Source organism: Podarcis filfolensis (assembly GCF_964270895.1).
Source record: "Podarcis filfolensis genome assembly, chromosome: 2".
NCBI lineage: Eukaryota > Metazoa > Chordata > Lepidosauria > Squamata > Lacertidae > Podarcis > Podarcis filfolensis.
In genome coordinates this window covers 9775555-9794438 of record NC_139605.1, presented here as the reverse complement: position 1 = coordinate 9794438, position 18884 = coordinate 9775555, and the positions used below count along the sequence as shown (strand labels likewise).

Below are 18884 nucleotides of genomic sequence, written 5' to 3'. Positions count from 1 at the left end.
AGGGGAGTCCACGGTGTGTCCTCTGCTCATTTCCTCCATACTGAGAATTCTCCACCTTGACCTCACTTCCTTTCCCATCACCTGCAGAGACAGAGAGATAATTTTGCCCATGCTCTGGAGACCTCTTTTCAGGATGCCTGAAACATCCTTTTGCCAGGCTTTTCCACTCTGAGTTATTTCTCTCTCTGTGCATGATGCCAATGAAACATGAAGGCTATGTGAAAATCAGGTGATGAGAAGCAGGATGGGCACTGAATATCTTTTGCTGGGGGACCCCATTAGAGAGGGCTCTTGCTTCCTCGCCTTGCTTGTGGGCATCTGGTTTGACACTGTGAAAAGCAAGCAGGATGATGGCCTAGAGATGGTGGTCTGATAAGGCAGGTCTCTTCTGATATGGTTGCATAGGGAATATCACTGCCTCCCCTTGCCAGGTCCCCCTTTGCTGTCTTGAGACGCTCCACATTCTGGTCGCTCGGTGGCATAGTCAACCTTGTGGCTGCCATTTGCTTTGTCTGGTCTGAGTTCCAGTTCCGGACCTGCAGATTTTGGCTCCTTCATGCCTTTCTCTTTTATCTCTACTCAAATCTAGACATTAGAGAGCAAGTGACGACCCTTCCAGGAAGTTGATTTCTGGTCAAAAGAAACCCAACCAACAAAAAACCAAAATTGCAGTCACTCAAACTTTTGAAATCTTGCTGGCACTCCAAATGCAGATGACTCAGGCTTGATGAAATTTGACAGGCAACAACAGAGCTGTATTTTTTCTAGATAATCACAGCAGCCCAAGAGAAGTTTCTACCTGAATGAAAGAGACCCAATGGAAGTGTAAAATACCACGAGGGAAGAAGAAAAACAGAGAGATCAGCCTGCTGTTGTAGAAGCTGGGAAGGATAAATTTATTTAAAAGTGGCATATATTGGGATGGAGATGAAACAGGAAAGGAAGGGAGGAGTCAACACATGCAGCAAGGATTTTAAGCGGATACATGCTTAAGACTATCATCCTTATCCTCTTTATTTCTGCAGTATTCAGAAAGCACCAGATAAGCATCTCATTTAAACAGGGCCCTCAGGTGCTGAGATTGGCAGAGAATGCCCTCTTGGTAGTTCCTCCACCTTCTCCCTGGCAGGAGGAGCTGACCGGGGAATGGGTATTTTTTGTAGCAGCCCCAAAGTTGTGGACCTTAGGGTGAAGTGGGCAGGTCACAGAATCATAGAACTGTACGGTCATCTATAAGTATGGGTACAAAAACTGGTGGAATGTGCAGAAATGGCGGGGGAAAAGTAATCATGATAACAAACTTTTTATAAAAGAATGGAAATTGAATATCTACAAATAAACTGTAAACAGATAAGGAAATGGGCAGGATTATTGTAATAACCTGCAGTTTCATAGGAGTATATATTTAAAGTACCAGTTACAGATAGGTAGCCGTGTTGGTCTGCCATAGTCAAAACAAAAAATTTTTTTTCCTTCCAGTAGCACCTTAAAGACCAACTAAGTTAGTTCTTGGTATGAGCTTTCGTGTGCATGCACACTTCTTCAGATAGTGTGTGCATGCACACGAAAGCTCATACCAAGAACTAACTTAGTTGGTCTTTAAGGTGCTACTGGAAGGAAATTTTTTTTTTATTTTATTTAAAGTACCTTTACCTTTTACCTGTATTTAAAGTAGCTGGATAAAGGAATGAGTTAAATTGATTTAGAACATGCAGGAGATGTAAAAAAATAAATCCAAGGAACCGCAGAAAGAGGAGGAAGGGAGTTTTGAAATGTCAGAATAATTGTAAAACTACTGAAATGTATATAACTGAAAATCATAAAACAAATAAAATACAGAGCTGTTCGGTAGTGGAACGGGCTCCCTCGGGAGGTTGGCTGGCCTTGCTTTCGTTGAGATTCCAGCATTGCGTGAGGTTAGACTGGATGACCCTTGGAACCCCCTCCAACTAGACGTTTCCCATAGAGCTCGACGGAGCACCCCAGGCCATACCCTGAAGCGGCGAGGAGGTGCTGCGACTCTCTCGGCTGCTCGGCTCCCTCCGAATGGCTGCAAAAAGAGGCTCCGTCCGGGAGGTTGGCGGGCGAGGGGACCCCGATCCCTGCGGAGGACGATGCTGCAGCCGCGGATCCCAGCCTTGCCTCCTCTCCGTCCCTCTTAAGGCGCGCTCCTCGTCCTCTCCCTCGCGTGCTTCGGGGCGGAGCTGGCGTGGGAGAGTTGCACGCATCCCGGAGTTCAGAAGGGGGCGATCGTGTGAATCCTCCGGGTTTTGCCTCTTGCCACTCCGCCATTAAACCATCGAGCAAGAGGAGGAGGGGGAGGCGGCGGCTGCAGCGTTAAAGCGAGAGATCGGGGCCGTTGCAGGGACCGCCTGCAGTCTCCGACGCCCCGCTTCCAGCCGGGCGCCGAAACGGAGCGAGGGGGGAGCAGCGCCGGTAGGAACCGGGATCGCCACCGATCGCGGTAGGAACCGGGATCGTTCCGGCTTTGTCGCTGTGGCAGCTTCTCTCGAAGCCCTGCAGCCCTGCGAGAGCGAAGTCCCGTCGGGAGCCGGAGGAGCCGCCTGCATTAGCGCCTGCCTGCAGCCCAATACTGTCTTGCACAGGCTGGCAGCGGCAGCCGCTCGCCAGGGTTTCAAGCGGGGGGACGGACGGTCCCAGCCTCACCTGGATCGTACCTGCATGCAAAATGTTGTTTATTTATATCCTACTAACATAGGAAGCTTATACCAAGCCAGACCAGTGGTTCATGCAGCCCAAGACTGTCTGCACTGGCCGGCAGCCCCAGCCTCACCTGGAGATGCCAGGCTTCAAACCCTGGGGGCTTAAGCATACGGAACATTGTTTATTCATATCCTACTTTACCTTATATGGGAGGACAGGGTTCATGTCCCCACTTGGCTGCAAAGCTTTCGCTGGGTGGCCTCCTGCTAGTTGCTGCCTCTCCGCCTAACCCACCTCGCAAGGCTGTTGTGGGGACTGAATGAGGAAGTGGAGAGCCATGTCAGCCAACCTGAGCTCCTTGGAAATGAAAGTGGGCTATAAATGTGTGCCTCTTCCATGTGAGGTCCAGAGGATGGCAACTTGAGAACAGGGCCTTTTCTGTGGTGGCTCCCCATTTGTGGAATGCTCTCCTCAGGGAGGCTCGCCAGGCACCTGCCTTGTATATCTTTAGGCGCCAGGCAAAAACATTTATTTTCAACCAGGCCTTTGGCTGATTAATACTCTACAGCCTTTTAAATGTGTTTGTGCATGTGTTATGGTTTTGTTGTTTCTGTTTTAAGTATTTATTTGTGATTTAACCTCGTGTTTTTATCTTGTGTACCACCCTGAGATTGTTTGATGAAAGGCAGTATATAAACTCAATAAATTCAATAAAGATAATAATAAAATCAAGGAAATTAATGAATTAATGAAATACTTAAAGATGCTGAACTTGGGAGATCATTGGCCTCTCTCTTCTTTAATTCACATAGAGACGTGCACACGTTGGGTCCTTTTTCTGGGGTTTTAAGAGTATGTTCTTTGGTCATCAGTTCTCCCTGCATCTACTCTCTCCCTCCCCACTTTTATTTTATTTTTATTTTATTGACTTAAGAAAATTATACAGACAGCAAAATGAAGAAGCGTGAATTAACATTGCCTTCTACCAATAAGAAATAATAACAACAAATCTTAACTTGCCATTCTGTCATTTGTGGTACTTTTTCTGTTTTCCAATATTTTGCCATAAGTATTTTTGCAGCTGTGGTTATATACAAAAATATATTCCTTTTGTCGTTGGGAATGTCGTTTGTTAATAAACTAAATCCATTGTTTCTCACTCAGGAAGACTATCGCCTAACTACTGAGCATCACGGCCAGGGAATGGTCAGGGGCAGTGGTATATATGACAGTTGAACCCCATCGACCACAATCCAATCCTTTAAAGGACTAAAAGATCAACCAATAAATTAGCTGTTCCTTCTTTCGTGTTTCTGGCCAGACTTTCAGGGATTGAGAGCAAAGATAGTTTCCTGTCAATCAACCGGCTTCTAGATTGGCCCAGTGAACTTTGGAAGCGATGAAGAAGCAAAAATCTACAGGTCCAGAACTGGAACTCAGAACAGACCCAGCAGGAAAAGCAAGCAGGGCGCTCCTGCCTGGAATTACGATTGAGCGACCAGGATATGGAGCATCTGAAAATGGCAAAGAGGGACCTGGCAAGGGGAGGCAAGAGCGATGGGAAGCCCAGTGGCAGCAGTTCCTGAAGACCCTGCAGCCCCTTCACCCAGAAGGGGGAAGCCCCCCAGAGACGCCTGAGTCTGCCCCCTGGGAAGATGCCAAGGCCTTCCTGGCCTCCTTTGAGCAAGTGGCTAAAGCCTGCCGCTGGCGCAGAGAAGAGTGGGCGGCCCGGCTCCTGCCTGCGCTGAGCGGGGAAGCAGATGAGGCCTTCCAGAGCCTGGAAGCTGGAGACAGAGAGGATTATGGGAAGGTGAAGGCGGCCATCTTGCGAGGGGTCACCCTGAGGATGGAGGCCGAGCGCCAACACTTCCGGCAGTTCTGCTGCCAGCAGGTGGAAGACCCCCGGAGGATCCACCTGCAGCTGCAGGATCTCTGCCACCGGTGGCTGAAGCCGGAGAGACGCAGCAAGGAGCAGATCCTGGAGCTGCTGGTCCTGGAGCAGTTCCTGGCCAGCCTCCCGCCAGAGCTGCAGAGCTGGATCCGAGCAGGAGGACCAGAGTCGTGTTCACAGGCGGTGGCCCTGGTGGAGGAGTTCCTGATGGCCAGCCAGCAGGTGGGCAAAACAGACAAATGGCAGGTGAGGTTTTCATCCCTGGAGTCCCTCTCAAGCAACAGGCGGTGGCCTGGATTATTGGTGTTATCTGCAGTTGTTCAGTTAGCAATGGGTGGGATTTTTAGCAGGGAGCTGCGGTAAATTTTCTTCAGTTAACCACATTAAGGTTTTTGAGCTAATCAATAGCCTTTATTGGTTATTAGCACTGAGGGAATTAAGAATTCCAAAGCATCAGGTTAACTTTTAGAAGTTACCAAGTTATGTATCTCAGCAAAAGGCATGCATCTCTAGGTCATATGCAGCCGTAAAAATAGAAGCTTTTGGTTTCCCCGGCAACACTTTTTACCAGACACAGGAAAGAGACCTTTATGGCTTCAGTGGGGTCATACAGGCCTCGTCAACAAATTCCTTCTATCTTTTCTTCATTTCATTTCACTTTTAATTTGTATACCGTCTTTCAAAATACCCAAGGCGGTTTATAAGCTGAAGAAACAAAGAATATACCCCTTATAAGCATCTAATCCAATACAAAAATGTGATAATAAAACAAAACTTTAAAATAAGCAACTTATATCAAATAAAGTAATATTCAACAATCCATTAGAACAGTATAGAATAGTATAAAATATCAGCATATAAAAATTAAACAGAAATCCACTCTTAACAGTGGCTGGGGGAACCCAGCCAGATGGGCGGGGTATAAATAATAAATTATTATTAATAATAATATTAGCAAGTATAATAAATATTTTCTAAACTATCATCAATAAAAACTACTTCGGCAAGTCACAGTGCATAAAAGAATACAATACAAATTGAAAAGCGGAGACTGGAGGGTGGGGCAAGGCAGGTGGAAGAAGGCCTCATAATTCAAAAGGCCTCTTGGCTTATTTTCACAAATTCCCTCCATCCCCAATAGCTTTTTGATGCATTATTTTTCTGCACATACATCTTAGATGTATACATTGGATGTTTTCCCACAACATAGCCAAAGCTGAGAACATTCTTAGCTTGATACAATCCGTTGAACATTATCGGGGCATCTCTGAATGCTTTTTGTAAGATGCTTGTATGGTTCTTCAGTTGGCAAGAAGTTTCATACATGCAGCCATATGAAATGTTCACAACTGCTCCATTACCATTATAAAATATTCCTGTTAAACACCAAAAAGCATTGTGTTTAAATAGTCAGTTGACATTTTTATTTTTGTTGACATTTTATGACTGGTATTATTGCTACTGGCACAGGGGATGGTTGAAATGAATGTCAAACTAAATGAAAAGGTGGATTAATTTCTTACAAATTGTAATAAGTTTTTTCAGTAGAATAGAATAACTTTCATTGCGTTATTCCTTAAACCGTAGCAGCACAGAATTGTAGTATCATAGAATTGTAGAGTTGGAAGGGACCCTGAGGCCTCGGTCCAGTATACCTGAAGGAGCGTCTCCACCCCTATCGTTCAGCCTGGACACTGAGGTCCAGCGCCGAGGGCCTTTCTGCGAGAAGCCATGTTACAGGGAACCAGGCAGAGGGCCTTCTCGGTAGTGGCACCCGCCCTGTGGAACGCCCTCCCACCAGATGTCACTCAGGTGAAATCATAAAACACCAATTACTGCTAAGAAATCCAAATTTCAAGCAGAATTCTGGTCTGACCTTGAATTGGCAGCCACCAGGACAAATTTTGCTCTTGGATCCTGCTTGCCCGATTCCTATAGGCATCTGGTTGGCCACTGTGGGAACAGAATGCTGGACTAGACAGGACTTTGGTCTGATCCCACAGGACTTTTGATAGGTAAGCTTTATTTGGCCCGAATAGTTCCTTGAATTAATACCCGAAGGGGAAGGGGGTTTAGGAGTGCAGAGCCCTTATCATTCCTGTGCCTCTGTTCTGAGAGGGGTTTTCTCTGCCTGTTTCAGGGGCCGCTGCAAGAGGTGTGTTTGGGTTCTCTGGATGCAGTTGAGGAGCCCTCAGATGCCGCCAAGGGACAGGTCTGCTACGAAGGGAAGCAGGAGAGCGATGGGGAGATCAGGTTGCTGGGTAAGAAGTCACCGAATTAGTGTTTCATGTTGTTCTAGTTTCATGGATTATGAGAAGGATGAAATTTGGGCTGCCTTAGTCTTGTAGAAGGAAGGAACTATGGTGTGTTCATCTTTTGTTTTGGGGAATCAGAATGGCTGCCCAGGTCTTCTAAGTCAAGCTTTTATTTCATAGAAATGAATAAATCCCTCCCACATGCGAGGGGTTTAGAAACCTGATTCTTTCCTCTCTTTTTCCCCCTTTCAATTTCTTGCTGAATACTTGCAATCGGAAATTTTTAACGTTTGATGTTTTATTATGTTTTTTATGTGTTGGAAGCCACCCAGGGGTGGCTGGGGCAACCCAGCCAGATGGGCCAGGTATAAAAAATAAAGTTATTATTATCATTATTATTATTATTGTTGTTGTTATCATTGTCATCATCATCATTATCATCCCAGTCTGTGCCTGTGTTTGATTTGAAATCCACTTTTATATATGGAAGGGTTTTTAATTGTTTTTGGATATGCAATTGTTCATAGGCAGCAATCTTTTCAACTTTATAAATACGTGTGCATGAGAGAGCGATAGCCCAAGCACAGTATATCTCTATATATATCTATATATAGTGCAGTATTGTGAAATGGCTTCAAGATCCTTCATAGGGAGCCATCCATAAATAATAATACTAAATCTGGCTTATTATTATTATTAATCTCTTAACAGCAGAAATCTTGCTTCAGGAAAAAGCTGAGCAAAAACAAGACGCTGTCTGTGCAATTTTTTAGCAGCTGTACCAAAAGGGGAATTGGTGACTTGGGTCTCTTTCCCCGTCACTGCATGAAAACCTGCCCCTTCTCTCCTTTATGCAACTCTTAACAGGAAACTTACTCTGCTGTACCCAGACACCCTAAAGGTGATGGGATTAACTTCCTCCCCATTTCTAAATTTCCCCTCACCCTTTGCAGGCGGCGGAATCAAGTGCTCAGGTCACTCTAGTTCCTTGTCTCCTGCGGAAGGACAGAGGATGGCTGACTCAGGTCTGAATGAGGTACGAGAAATCTGGGTGGGTCAGCTTTTCTGTGTGGTGTGTTAAGACTATAGAGGAGCCAGGCTAACAGTGGATGCTGCAATGATTCCTCTTTCCTGGTTTTCTAATACCTGTCCTGGTAAACTGCTGGTTCTCTCCCCCCCCCCTCTCATTTAGAGGGAAGGAGCCTTTATTTAACAGACTTTGGGTACTGACAAATCATTTTTAAAAACCTGTAAATGGTTCACATAAAATGTAAAATGTACATTAAAGTCTTGGATGAAGGTCAAAAGTTAAAAACAAGTTGGCCAAAAAGCGAAATCATTTTTCTAGTGCACATGTACACTGGAGTTATTTGAGTTCCTAGTCCTCATTGTTTATACAGTCGTACCTTGGTTTTCGAATTTAATACCTTCTGGGAGTCCATTTGACTCCCGGAACAGTTTGGAAACCAAGGTGCGGCTTCTGGTTGGCTGCAGGAGCGTCCTGCAGCCAATTGGGAGCCACACCAGACGTTCGGGTTTCGATCATTCAGGAGCCGAAACTTTCTAGTTCAAAGGCATTTGGCTTCCGAGGTTGCACTGTAGTAGATTGGCCTGTAAGGCTGCAACCCTGCCCACTTTTACCTGCATGTTGGGCAGTGGGGCTTGAATAGCACTGTAAAGAGTGCAAAAAAAGTGGTTTCCCCCCTCCCTTATGCTTTACAAGTGGATCAAAGATGGTGGAATCCAACTAAGTTAACTGCGTGCAGGGATCAACTTTCATGAGCGCAACGAGATGTTCTCCCCCTGCATGCCTCCCCCAACTTCCTCCAGGTCTCTGGAGCCGATTTGGAGGAGAAGGAGGTGAAGTTTCGTTGTGCTCATGGAAGTTATTCCATGTGCAATCAATGGCTCTGAATGCTATTTATTGTGCAACGGGACCTGACTGGGGAAATCAGTTGGTGATTCCTTTCACGTTTTTCCAGGGGCTGGTAAACCTCAAGGAGGCAGGTGTCTCCTTGCACCTAGTGGAGCCGACTCTGATCCAGCCAGGCCAACAGACGATGTTCTGGCAAGTCTTGCAGGAGGAAGATGGGAGCACCGAATCCTTGGGTAAGGCTTTGTCATTCTCAGGCCCCAGGAGCTGCTGTGGATGCCGGCATAACCGATTGCCCTCTTTGGAATCTATAGGAGGGGGGCGGAATAATTGAATAACTAGATTGAGTATTTGACTCCTTTGAATAAATATTGTATACATAACGGACAGATGGAGTTCCTTTAATCCATTTCTTTCCATTTTCTCTCTCTTAACTATTATCTCCCTGGATAGTTTTTTATTATTCTTATATAATTACTCTCTCTCGTTGTACTTTGATAAAAACTGTACACACATGAAGGGGAATGACAGTTTGAGGACCCCGTGTGAGAGATGGGCAAGGGGAGATATCACCAGCTTTGAGAATAAGAGGTATGACAGCTGAGAGGGCACACCTTTCTCTGTTAAGCTATATTGATGAGGGAGGATCTTGTAGTTTCTGTTTCTTTTCCTTCTTTCTTTAGTTTCTTTCTTTTCTAGATTAGTTGGCTCCTTTTACAATGGTACCTTGGGTTATATACGCTTCAGGTTACAGACTCTGCTAACCCAGAAATAGTACTTCTGGTTAAGAACTTTGCTTCAGGATGCGAACAGAAATCGTGCTCCGGCGGTGCGGCTACAGGAGGCCCCATTAGCTAAAGTGGTGCTTCAGATTAAGAACAGTTTCAGGTTAAGAACGGACCTCCGGAACGAATTAAGTACTTAACCTGAGGTACCACTGTATTGTATAGTCGTACCTTGGAAGTCGAACGGAATCCGTTCTGGAAGTCCGTTTGACTTCTAAAACGTTCGGAAACCAAAACGTGGCTTTGTTCATCTTAAAATGGATAGAATTGATAGCACATAGCAAAAGTTGAAGCTTTTGTCTGATGCATGGCTTTCCAAAAAAGAGCATTTCCCCACTATTATTATTTGATTAAAAGCATATAACACATATTCTTCTGTAATATAAAGTTGGTGTGAGCTTTTTATATATACAGTGGTACCTTGATTCCTGAACTTAATCCGTTCCAGGAGTCAGTTCGACTCCCAAAACCGTTTGAAAACCAAGGCACAGCTTCTGATTGGCTGCAGGAGCTTTGAAAAGCATGTTTATTGGGTTTTGAACTGAGCTAGACATCATTCTCTCTCTGTTTCTCTTTTCCACTCAAGAGGGATTTTTGGCACCCAAACCTGATTTCCCCTCCCACCCCAAAAAGGAGGACGAGATGTTCCACCAGTTCTCGGTGCAATGTGAACAACCCTCAGACCAAGCTATGGGTAAGGGGTTGGCAGTGTTTGCCTTTGGAGAAGGACACTGGGGTTGCCATGCAGAGCTGAAGGCCACTCTTTTTTCTTTCTTTTTTCCCTCTCCCCAACGGTCATTGTACACAGGTTCATCAGCATTCCTGATGACTAGTGGATGAACCAAAAAAATTATGCAGAACAGAACTGACTCCTTGTGCATTCTCTATTTTCCTGAAAGTCCAGAAATCTTCTGGAAATGTCCATGAGCTCCTTTCCACTTAAGATTTAAATCTAGTTTAACTACGGTGCATTGTGTCCAAAGAAGCTTACAAGGTCTTGCACTTTTGCAACAGAACCTCCCTTTTCTCTGTCCTCTCGCTCACGCCCACCCTCCCCCCAAAAAATGCCCCACAGGGTAAAGGGAATGCCTAGAAAATATTTAGTGGGCCCTTAGACAGGCACGGTCTCTGTGGTATTTTTGGTACCTTTTTCTTCCCACAAACCTTTTAAGCTGAGATCATTTCCCAGTCTTATTTCTGTGTTGGAATTGTTTTAAATATGTTTTCAGGTGCTTTCATTGCTTTATCATTTGTGGGTTTGGGAAACAGGGCAGGATCATTGCACACCAAATCACCTGGTGCTATGTGCTCTCACGTCTCAGATTTTGTTCCGAATTTTTGGCACTTAATACCACTTTTATACCTTATTTTGAAAGAGACAAAAATTAGCTTTATTTTGATACCAAAATAAGCCCAATTGGTTGAAAAATAAGCAGAACAGGTTTTTTCTAAACTGACACAGAAATTGCATTAGCCTAAGTCGCACGAAAATTGAAATAATAAAAAAAATCTCCTGAGCCCAATTTTGGACCAAAAAATCTGAAAAAATTAATTTGAGGGTGTCTCATAGGTATGTACACACACAAAAATTGAACAAAATCTGAGACGTGAGAGCACGGTCGAGTATTAAAATCAGGTGATTTGGTGTGGAATAACCTGGCAGGATATAAATTTCTGAGGGTGATATGAGGCAGAAGCAATGAGGTCTGAGAAATCTGGGAAAAAAAGTCCCAAATGTCCTCTTTTTGTCTCTGTAGGTGATGGGAAGCGGAGTGAGCTCAAGGTGGAGAATTCGCAGTATGGAGAAAATGAGCCTGAGCCACAACCAGATATGGGCCAAGGGAATGGACCAATGGCAGCTGAGCTGTGTGAGAAAAGATGTGAGTGCGACAGGGAGCAGGGGAAGAAGGCTCTAGAAACTGAGACTGAATCCAAGTTCTCAGAAGGTCTTGTAGGTAGAGGAAATTGCTCTGTAGATACAAGGGAGGAGACGCTCTCGTTCTCAAAGTATGGTAGACTGACCCGTTCTGAATCAAGACATGTTGCGAAATGTGCTGGAGAGGACTGTTCCGAACGTCCCGCGACGGTGGATCGCTCCCTGCAGAATCCAGACCGTCAGCAAAGGCATGCGGGGGGCAAATTATACCAACGCTCAGAGAGCAGGCAACGCTCTCATCCGAGAAAGGACCTTCTTGGACAACAGAGCAGCCGAGGAAGGGGAAAATCCCTCAGCTGCCCCGAGTGCGGGAGGAAGTTCTCTCGGGGGTCGCATCTGAAGCACCACCTGCGAACTCATACCGGAGAGAAGCCTCACAAATGCCTCGAGTGTGGGAGCTGCTTTCCTCAGGGGATAAACCTGACAAGACATCGGAGAATCCACACCGGAGAGAGACCGCACAGGTGCCCCCGTTGCAAAAGCAGCTTCGCTCGGAAGGATCAGTTGCTCCGACATCAGAGGACTCTCAAATGTCAGAGCGCTTGACAGTGCGCCCTGAGTGCGGGGAGGCCCTTGAGCCAGCAGAGAGCCCATGAAGGGCACCAGCGGAGCTAATTCTAGCCGGAGTTATGGGTGAACGTGTTTCTAGTGGGCCTGCAGAAACTGCAAAGGAAGAGCTGTCTGGATCAGGCCAGTGGCCCATCTAGTCCAGTATCCTGTTATCACAGTGGCCAACCAGATGCCCTAGTGGGAAACCTGAAGGCAGGATTTGAGAACAAGAGTCATCTCCCCTCCCATGTTTTCCAGCAACTGTGGAGGCAAAGCACAGCCATTGTGGCAGGCAGCCGTTCAAAGCTTAATCTACTATGAATTTGTCTGAACATAGTTTAAAGCCGTCCAAGTGGTGGCCCAAGTGCGGGAGGAACTTCTCTTGGGGGTCGCCTCTTGTGGGAGGGAGTTCCGTAGTTTAACTGCGTGAAGAACGACTTCCTTAAATCTGTCCCGAATCTCCCAGCATTCAGCTTCCTTGGGTGTCCACGAGTTCTGGTGTTCTGAGAGACGGAGGAAAACTTTCCTGTGTCCCCTTTCTCCGTGCTGTTTTATAGACTCCTTACTCGCCTTTTAAGTTTCTCTGAACAAGTTTTAAGCAACCATTCCCTCTCTGGTCTTCGCACCAGGTCACGTAGCCAAAATACAGTGGTACCTCAGGTTAAGAACTTAATTCGTTCTGGAGGTCCGTTCTTAACCTGCAACTGTTCTTAACCTGAGGTACCACTTTAGCTAATGGGGCCTCCCGCTGCTGCTGCACCGTCGGAGCACAATTTCTGTTCTCATCCTGAAGCAAAGTTCTTAACCTGAGGTAATATTTCTGGGTTAGCAGAGTCTGTAACCTGAAGTGTCTGTAACCTGAGGTACCACTGTACCTGCTTCAGGTGTGTCGATGGTGCCCAAAAATGGCATGAGGAGGCAGTACCCATGAAAGGGGGGTGGCAGTTGAATTTGATGGAATGTGCAGAATTAGCAAGTTGAACTGTTAAAATCAAAGAACACAGTGGAACAGTTTTCAAGGAGGAATGGAAAATGTTTGCAGATTATTTTTTAAATGTTGTAAATATGCCAGCACACTAGCAGGTGTGAAGTAAGTTCAGTAGTAAAAGTTATTTTGAGAATAAAGCTGAGGAAAAAAGATATAGTTTAGTTGCAATGTGCAGCATCGAAAGATAATAATGAGAAAGACATGGAGGGGTCAGAGGGAAGTCAACTTTTAAAGTGAATGTATGCTGGAAAATGTTTGATTAATTGTATTTTATTTGTGAAAATTTATAAATATATATATTTAAAAAAATTAAATGTGTGGTGTGTACACTGGGGCAGTCCTCGTTGAGCTGTTCCCCTTTCCCCTTTTACGTTTCTTCTAAAGGTTTGTCTTGTGCTTCTTCAGATCTCAGGGCTCCCCTAAGGCTGCTGACAGGGATAGCTCAGTTGGTAGAGCGTGAGACTCTTAATCTTGGTCCAGTATAGCTGAAGGAGCATCTCCACCCCCATCATTCTGGCCGGACACTGAGGTCCAGCGCTGAGGGCCTTCTGGTGGTTCCCTCGCTGGTTGGCCACTGTGAGAACAGGGTACTGGACTGGATCTAGCAGGTTATTCTTACATTCTAGATCCAAGGGGTTGTGGGAGAAGAGATGTTTAACGGAGCCTGTTATGCCGTACAATGATGGAAGGAAGGCCAGCAAAATTCCTCTCTCTTGTCTCTTCAGGTGACAGCAAGAGAAACTGGATCAAGATGGTTTGCTCTCAGTATGGAGGAAATGAACTGGAGGAATCACCTAGGTCTCTTCCACTGATAGACCCAAGAAATGTGTCAGTGCCAGCCAAGGTCCAGGAGAAAAGATCTGAGTTCAACAGTGGACAGGAGAAGAAGCCACTGACAGCTCAGAATGAATCCGGTAGCCTCTCAGAAGGTCTTGAGGAGTCTTGGAGTGAAAAACACACAGTGTGCACCAGGGAAGAAAGGCCTTTGCTCTCCAAGTGTGATAAAAGCTCCCGGCACAAACCAGGACTTGTTATGAAACAAGCTCGGGAAGATTCATCTGACTGTCATATGCCGGTGGGAATCATCCGGCAGCATCTAGGCGATCAGAGAAGGCAACGTACCAGTGAAATATTTTACAAGTGTCCCAGATGCGGGGAAATCTTCCATGAGAGAACTAAGTTCCTTAAACATCAGCAGTGCCACACAGTGAGGAAACCTTGCGTTTGTCAGGAGTGTGGGAGAAAATTCTTTTGGCGATCGGATTTGTCAAGGCACCGGAAGACTCATACAGGAGAGAAACCTCACAATTGCCTCGAGTGTGGGAAAAGCTTTGTACGGAAGGAACATCTGAGGAGACATTTGAGAATCCACATGGGAGGGAAACATCACAAATGACTTCAGTGGGGGAGAATAGTTTCCCGGAAATCTGAGCTGATCAGACATTGGAGAACTCACAAACAGAGAAGCGTAGCAGGTCCCAAGAGGGGGAGAACTTTGGGTCCAGACGCTCAGAGCTCCTCCATCAAAGAATCCATAGACTCTTTCATGGGAGGTTTTTAAGCAGAGGTTGGATGGATGCTTTAGTTGAGATTCCCGCATTGCCCTTAGAGGACCCTCGGAGTCCCTTCCAACTTTATGATTCTATCATTCTGTGACATGAACAAGAATTGATTATCTGAGAGAGCATAGGCAGACTTTTTGTGAGAAACAGAAAAAATAAGCCTTTGGCCTTATAGGTTTTCTCCAAGGGGTTAATATTTTCAGCTGTATTTTTATTCAGACTTTTATTTCTTATGTTGTATCTTACAGTGTTCCCATTTGAATTCTGTGGAATGTGAATTAACTTGTGCGATGAAATAAAATGTGTAAGTAATAAAAGGAGCAATAGAAGCACATCTAAAAACCTTACACTGCAGGCATGTCCAAAGACCATTTCGGGGGCTGCCGGTTGATTTAATCCGGCCCCCGTGGCAGTATATGTGCTGGGGTAAATCCTAAAAAAATCTCAGCAACTTTGGTTGGCCCTCATGCATGTTCACTTCATCAAATCTGGCTCTCTTTGAAAAAAGTTTGGGCACCTCTGCCCTACAGCAACTAACACCGCACATTCCAATTGCTATGAGAGGCAGAAACAACATTAAGCCAATTCCATCTGCAATTTTCAAGTCCATGAGGAACGGATGTTTGGGAACGACTATGTTAGAACCTCCATGTAGGGCAGTGACAGGGCTGAAATCCCCTGATCAGGAGCTGTGTCTGTTTGAGAGTATATCTGAGGTGGGTCCATTTATTGCTGACCCCTAGCATATTCTGCAAGAGTCCTATTCCACACAAAATTCCCCTGCCAAGTGTCAGCTTGGGAGAGGGAAATAGGCCGGGATCCTGAACATACAGGAATGCAGCTGTTGCTGTGACACCTCAGGAACACATTTTTGGGAGGTTACTGGAATCTCTTGGATGCTCAGAAAATAAGTTCTGCTCAGAGTACACCTATTGGAATTAATGGGCACATTCATTATTTTAAATGGGTCTACTATGAGTATGGCTAATGTTGGATGCAACCCATAATTCCCAGGTTTTGAGTCTCTGTGTTGTCCCCTTTCCGCTTGAACAGAGAAAACATGTAAAATACAAAATAGCTTATTTTGCAAAATGAGGGGGAAATAAACCCATTTGCCTTGACTGGCTTAACTAATTTAACTGTTTAGGGAAGTTTTTAATGTTTGGTGTATTTATCGTATTTTTAATATTTAATTGGGAGCCACCCAGAGTGGCTGGGGAAACCCAGCCAGATGGACGGGGTATAAAATAACAGCAACAACACAAGTGACAACATCCATCTTTCCCAAGAGCAGAATCTGGGAACGCTGACATTTATTATTTTATGGAGAGGGTGATCTTTGAGACGGGGGTGGGGGCATGAGCTTAACAACAATGTGATGAATTAGAACGGGTTCCAAAAATGTGGCCAAGTTTGCTTCAAGCGGTTCATGGCATGTCTGCATTAAATGTCCAAATTGATTTTCAATTTTATTTCTATTGCTTTTTTATTTCCTCGGTTGGAAGCAAATTTCTTCTGTTGTGCTGCAATTTGAATTCTACGCAACGTAAATTGTCATACTGCGAAGCACAAGAAAAGGAGGAGCAATAGAAATACAATTAAAAATCGTACAGCATCTAGCACACTGCAGTGGCGACATTAAGTGGTCTGACAAGTCTGGCCTTTTTCAAGTGGTCCGTGGGGTGAGGAGAGGAGAGTTTTGGGAACCACTGAATTAGAGTATGCAACAGGCAGGGAGAGCAGCGAGAAGGATTCTCTTGACAAGAGGTGACCAGAACATAGACAAAAACCCTCTCTTTTTCTCTCTTTAGGTGATGGGAAAAGACATTGGATCAAGATGGAGAAATCTCAGCTAGGAGAAACTTTGCTGGGAGAAGTACATAGGACGTTAGCAGAAACGTCCCGATGGGATTTCCCTGGGGCACCTGAAATTTATGAGGACCGGTGGGAATCCAAAGACCATCAGGAGAAGCAGCTGCTGATGGAGAAAAAGAATGAATACACGGAGGTCGTGCAAATTCTCCCACCTGCTGTTAGCACCCTGCAGACACAGGGGGGAAAGCTCTTCTCCAAGCAGGTCAGAAAATCCCGCTACAAATCGGGACTTCTTATGATTCCTAAAAGGGAGAACGCTTATAAAAGTCCCATGCTGGAAGAAAACGTCCAGCTGAAATGTTTCTTGGATCCAGGAATCTCTGCAGGTGAGAGGCAACAGGAACTCTCTGAGGGCAGGAAAAGCGTCCGCCGTGGGGACGATTTGATCGGGTGTCAGAACAGTCGCACGCAAGCGGATCCCTACAAATGTCCCGAGGATTGGAAAAGCTTCGGGAACAGAAAAGCATTAAAACGGGATCAAGGGATTCAGACAGAGGGGAGGCGATACCAATGTACGCAGTGCGGGAAGTTCTTCAGACACAGGCAGACGCTGACTAAGCACCAGAAAATTCACACGGGAGAGAAACTGCACGAGTGCCCTGCGTGTGGGAAAGGGTTCACCTCTCGGGAGCCGTTACTGAGACATCAGAGGATCCACACGGGAGAGAAGCCGTATGAATGCCCTCAGTGTGGAAAGTGCTTCAGGCAAAGGGTGCACCTTATGTGCCACCAGAAAACCCACACGGGAGAGAAGCCGTTCAAATGCCCCGAGTGCGGGAGGAACTTCTCTCGGAGGGATAAGCTGATCAGGCACCAGAGAATCCACAGAGGGCAAAGGCCTTATTCGCACCCGGAGGGCGGGAAGAGTTTCGATCAGAGAGCAGCGCTGGCGAAACACCAGGGCCTCCAAGAAGGGTGCTGAGAGACTCTTCTGCTCTGTAGACAGCAACACATTTTCCACAGTCAGGAGGGAAGCAGGGGCTCGAGCTCCCGTCCCTGAAAGCAGGTTTTAAGCAGGTTGCATTGCCACAGAGAAATAAATACAGTGGTACCTCAGTTTTTGAACATTATCCGTTCTGGAAGACCGTTCGAGTTCCGAAACGTTTGAAAACCTAAAACTCAATACAGAAGCCTCAGTACGGAAGCTGCGTGGCATGTTTGACTTCCAAGGTGTGTTCAAAAACCAAAGCATTTATTTCCGGGTTTACGGTGTTCAAAAACTGAAATGTTTGTCAACGGAGACGTTCAAAAACCGAGGTACCACTGTAAATAAAAGGAGAGGCCAAGCCTCCAGGTGGAAATTTCCTCTGCGGCCTGTGCAGTACAAGAAAGCGCATGCATCGCGTGGTGTTTTGTGAGCAGGCTGTTTCTTCAGAATCCATGTTTGCAAAGCTCTGAAGGAGTACAATAATAAAAGGAATTCTGACTGGGTGTCTGCTGTCTCCTTTAATCATGGCTGAGTCTCTTGCTTGCCTCTGTGCTATGAACATTAAGGATTAAAACTCGTGTGGGAAGCCATGACGGCTTAAAGTGGCATAAGAAACCAGGCAGAGGGCCTTCTCGGTAGTGGCGCCTGCCCTGTGGAACACCCTCCCATCAGATGTCAAGGAAATAAACAACTATCTGACTTTCAGAAGACATCTGAAGGCAGCCCTGTTTAGGGAAGTTTTTAATGTTTGATGTTTTATCATGTTTTTAATATTCTGTTGGGAGCCGCCCAGAGCGGCAGGGAAAACCCAGCCAGTTGGGCGGGGTATAAATTATTATTATTAGAGTGCTTTACATGTATGCTGCAGGCGGGGCCTTCGTCTCTGGTTGTTACTCGCTTGCATTAAATGATTATAATAGTTATAACAATGCAGAAGAGTGACAATGAGAGACAGAGGTTCCATATGTGGCCTTTTTAATCCATGGGTAGGAATAATTGTTGCACCTGAGCAGAGACAAAAGGAGCCAAATGACACCAAGGGGTTAATCCAGAGAAAGAGCGTTTTTATTCTGCCATGGGGGGGGCAGAGGCACCTGTGTGATTCAGTTCACAAAAGACAGGCTGCGCCGAAAACATTTTACAAGCAGGTTTTATCCTTTTTTCAAAACCCTTTTTTCCTCTCCCCCTTCACAGATTCTTACATAGAAATGTCGCTTTTCGTTCTCTGGCTCTGTTCCCGGAAGTATGTTGCAAATCAATGTACCAGGACAAGGTTATCTTGGATCTGGGAAGCGAAAAGCTTTTCTGTTCTCAGCTATGGGTTTGTTACAGCTTTTTTGTTACTGAGAGGACTGCTTAGCTCATGCTTTTTGTCTTAGAGGAAAATGCAGTTTTTAAAATGCGTACGCCGAGGCCTGGCTGGGGGGGGGAATTCACAAACAGTTTTTTAGGGCTTTCTGGGGTAACCCTAACTGTACCCCTTCACATCTGCCCCATACATTTAAAGCTGTATCATGTCACTTTAAACAGTCACAGCTTCACCCAAAGGATTACAGGAACTGTAGTCTGTTAACAGGC

At 45.6% G+C, this 18884-nt stretch overlaps 3 protein-coding genes across 9 annotated transcripts in view; 1 reads left to right on the top strand and 2 right to left on the bottom strand.

Moving 5' to 3' along the window:
- The window catches only part of LOC310756497 (tigger transposable element-derived protein 1-like), a 796241-nt gene that overhangs the window by 319986 nt on the left and 457371 nt on the right, over positions 1 to 18884 (bottom strand). The window lies entirely within an intron of this gene.
- Positions 1 to 18884, bottom strand: part of LOC310757094 (uncharacterized protein) — a 508648-nt gene that overhangs the window by 36567 nt on the left and 453197 nt on the right. The gene's annotated exons all lie outside the window — the stretch shown is intronic.
- Positions 1999 to 17813, top strand: LOC310756558 (uncharacterized protein). 7 transcript variants are annotated; one of them, XM_083600837.1, is made up of 8 exons: positions 1999 to 2464; positions 3833 to 4801; positions 6696 to 6816; positions 7764 to 7846; positions 8793 to 8919; positions 10055 to 10162; positions 11226 to 11348; positions 16315 to 17813. In XM_083600837.1, exons 2-8 carry the CDS (start codon positions 4064 to 4066, stop codon positions 17298 to 17300), a joined length of 2286 nt encoding a protein of 761 aa, XP_083456963.1. In that variant the 5' UTR covers positions 1999 to 2464; positions 3833 to 4063; the 3' UTR covers positions 17301 to 17813. The 7 variants fall into 7 exon arrangements, with proteins under 7 accessions (XP_083456963.1, XP_083456962.1, XP_083456958.1 ...); XM_083600836.1 differs by having other exon boundaries at positions 3829 to 4801; XM_083600832.1 differs by having other exon boundaries at positions 3829 to 4801; positions 11226 to 11423.

Excerpts from the sequence above, each read along its gene's own strand:
- LOC310756558 (XM_083600832.1), top strand. The coding sequence starts at position 4,064 with ATGAAGAAGCAAAAATCTACAGGTCCAGAACTGGAACTCAGAACAGAC. Across the intron at positions 8,920-10,054 it reads TGGGAGCACCGAATCCTTGG|AGGGATTTTTGGCACCCAAA; the intron begins GTAAGGCTTTGT and ends TTTCCACTCAAG. Across the intron at positions 10,163-11,225 it reads ACCCTCAGACCAAGCTATGG|GTGATGGGAAGCGGAGTGAG; the intron begins GTAAGGGGTTGG and ends TTGTCTCTGTAG.